We start from the raw sequence: 2,312 nt of genomic DNA, 5'->3' as shown, positions 1-2,312 counted from the left end.
TGTGTGTGATGATTGCGCTGGTTTGTGTCTGGATGTGCATGTGGCTTCTGTGCTTTTGTAGGTGACCTTTGGGGATGCCATGAGGAATAAAGCGAGACTTTCCGTTACAGGGAGTACTGGGGAGAATGGTCGGGTGATGACTCCAGAGTTTCCCAAAGCTGTCCACGCTGTCCCGTATGTGAGACCTGACATGGGACTAAACGTCAGCCTGACAGATCTATCCTGATCACTGAGAAACTCCTGAGTGCCTTACAATGGTTTTAATAGAGTGATTTTTTTTTTTCGTCCCTTGTTTCTGTTTTGGCACTTTTTTTTTATTTGTCTTGTGAAAAAGTAAAGGTATGAGAGAGATTTCTCTTTCTCCACACAGACTTTTACTGTTGCTCTCTATCTACATTTTCCATAAAATAGCTTCCCTCAAAGGGTGGAATTTTACTCGAAATATAAACAGTTGGCTTTTGTTTTCTAAACTTGTGGTATCATGCTTTCCTACCTGCTTGAACTGGACTGAGAAAGAAGCAAGGGCTTGATTCACGGCTGCAGTTTCTCCTGGGTGTCAGCGATTCAGTCAGCCCCGCTGTATTTGTGTGCCTGAACAGTGCAAGTGTGTGTGTATGTGTGTGTGTCCGCATGTGTGAGAGAGAGGGAGGGAGGGGTCAATTTATTGATTACAACCATTTCTGTAGCCCCTACCGCCAAACTGGATTTTCAAGCACACTTGATATCACCTCCATTAAGATGTGAAATGGATTTCTTTTTGTAAGAAAATTTGCAGAGAAAAAAATGTACAAAAAAATATTTTTATGTATTTTCACAGAATAGCTTTTAAATAAACTTGCGTACATACTGGTTGGATATGAACGACTTAACGTGAGAGTTCAGATAGAAAGTAGTAAACAGCTTCTAGTTCCATATTTCGAAAGCCAAAAATATTGCATAAGAGAGTGAGACCTTAACGTCATGTAATTAATTCTTAATAAAAACTTTCCTGTATATTTTATTCTTTAACATTAGGTGTTGATATGATCTATATGTCAATGCTTGACATTTGGAAATAATCCTTCTTAGCTTTTTATTGTTGGAGTTGTTGCAGCAGTTTTCTTTTGTTCTTTTGTCTCTGTTGGCTTCAGTGCTTTTGCTGTTTGTAATTTTTCTGATGAGGACCAGAGTTACTGCTCTGTTTTCAAGAAGAAACATAATCTGTTTACATGCCATGAATGGAAAACAATGAACAGGCCGATACGATATTATAGTATGACATTCGAAGGTGATATGAAGACGAGGCATCCACTTTCATATTGCTTAGGTGAAAGTCCAAAATGCCAAATAAGTAAGAGTGCCAAATTCTAGTGCCAGTAGGTATAACTATAGTCTTACTATAATGAATAACTGTCATCTCAGTGAATGTAAATGACTCTGATACATTCTGTAACTTTTGTATCTAGGTGTACAGTTGGTGGCAATGACAGTGCTAATAACAACAGCCTTTTTGCTTTGTTTTTCATCTCCAGAGTTTTTGCATTGATCTGACAATAAAGTAGCACCGGTTGCATGTCGTTGCCACATTATTCTACATACATATATTTTATTAATGCCATTTGTTTTCATTGTTTTTGTTGAAACTGTGAGGTTACTTATTTGAAATTGGAAATATAATGTAAGACATATACATATATAAATATAAATATACACACAATATATATACATAAATCATATATTTTATATAAAAAGTTGAAATATTTAAAAGCTGTATCCTGTTACAAAAGCTACTTTGCTTCCGTTAAGAACTACATTTATTTGTCAGCATTCTGAAAATGCTTTTAAACTATTTTCAGTTCTGTTTTGCACTATTTTTTAAATTAGCACATTTGTCTTCAATTCCCTGTCAAAACTCAACCTAAGCTGTATTATTTTCAATGCCTCTTCAATTCAACATTAGAAACAAACCACAGTTGCTAATCAGTTCCATTACATATTCAGGCTTAACACTGACATTTTGTATATGGAATGTGTGCTAACTTCATTATTTTTTGAAACTATTTCTAAATAAAAGTTACTGATTTCTTGTTATTCTGTGTATCATTCATTAATGTTAGATGTTATTTACCCTGCAGATCCATGTTTATTCAGTCCGTTTAGCAATTGTGTGAGAGGCGGGAAACACTTTGCACAAGTTGCTAATTAGATCACAAATGAGTAATTTTAGAAAACATCTTTGCAGGTTAATCATCTTTGGAGAAATACAGGTGTAATTAATCAGTGGTTCAATCCAAAAAGTGTCTCTGGTTCAGGAGAAATCTAAAACGTCTTCT

At 35.3% G+C, this 2,312-nt stretch overlaps 1 protein-coding gene across 8 annotated transcripts in view; it reads left to right on the top strand.

Annotated features, from left to right (window-relative positions):
• Nucleotides 1–2,070, top strand: part of LOC129360298 (glutamate receptor 2) — a 43,322-nt gene extending 41,252 nt beyond the window's left edge. For 4 of the 8 annotated variants that reach the window (XM_055030425.1, XM_055030427.1, XM_055030419.1 and 1 more), the window contains one exon: nt 62–2,070. In XM_055030425.1, the coding sequence (XP_054886400.1) occupies nt 62–226 (165 nt within the window). In that variant the 3' untranslated portion in view covers nt 227–2,070. The remainder of the gene's footprint in view (nt 1–61) is intronic. The other 4 variants (XM_055030421.1, XM_055030420.1, XM_055030423.1 and 1 more) reach the window with 3 other exon arrangements.
• The last annotated feature ends 242 nt before the right edge of the window (nt 2,071–2,312 follow it).

Source organism: Poeciliopsis prolifica, unplaced genomic scaffold, assembly GCF_027474105.1.
Source record: "Poeciliopsis prolifica strain line A6 unplaced genomic scaffold, Auburn_PproV2 SCAFFOLD006, whole genome shotgun sequence".
Taxonomy (NCBI): Eukaryota; Metazoa; Chordata; class Actinopteri; order Cyprinodontiformes; family Poeciliidae; genus Poeciliopsis; species Poeciliopsis prolifica.
This window is presented reverse-complemented; position numbering and strand designations above follow the sequence as displayed.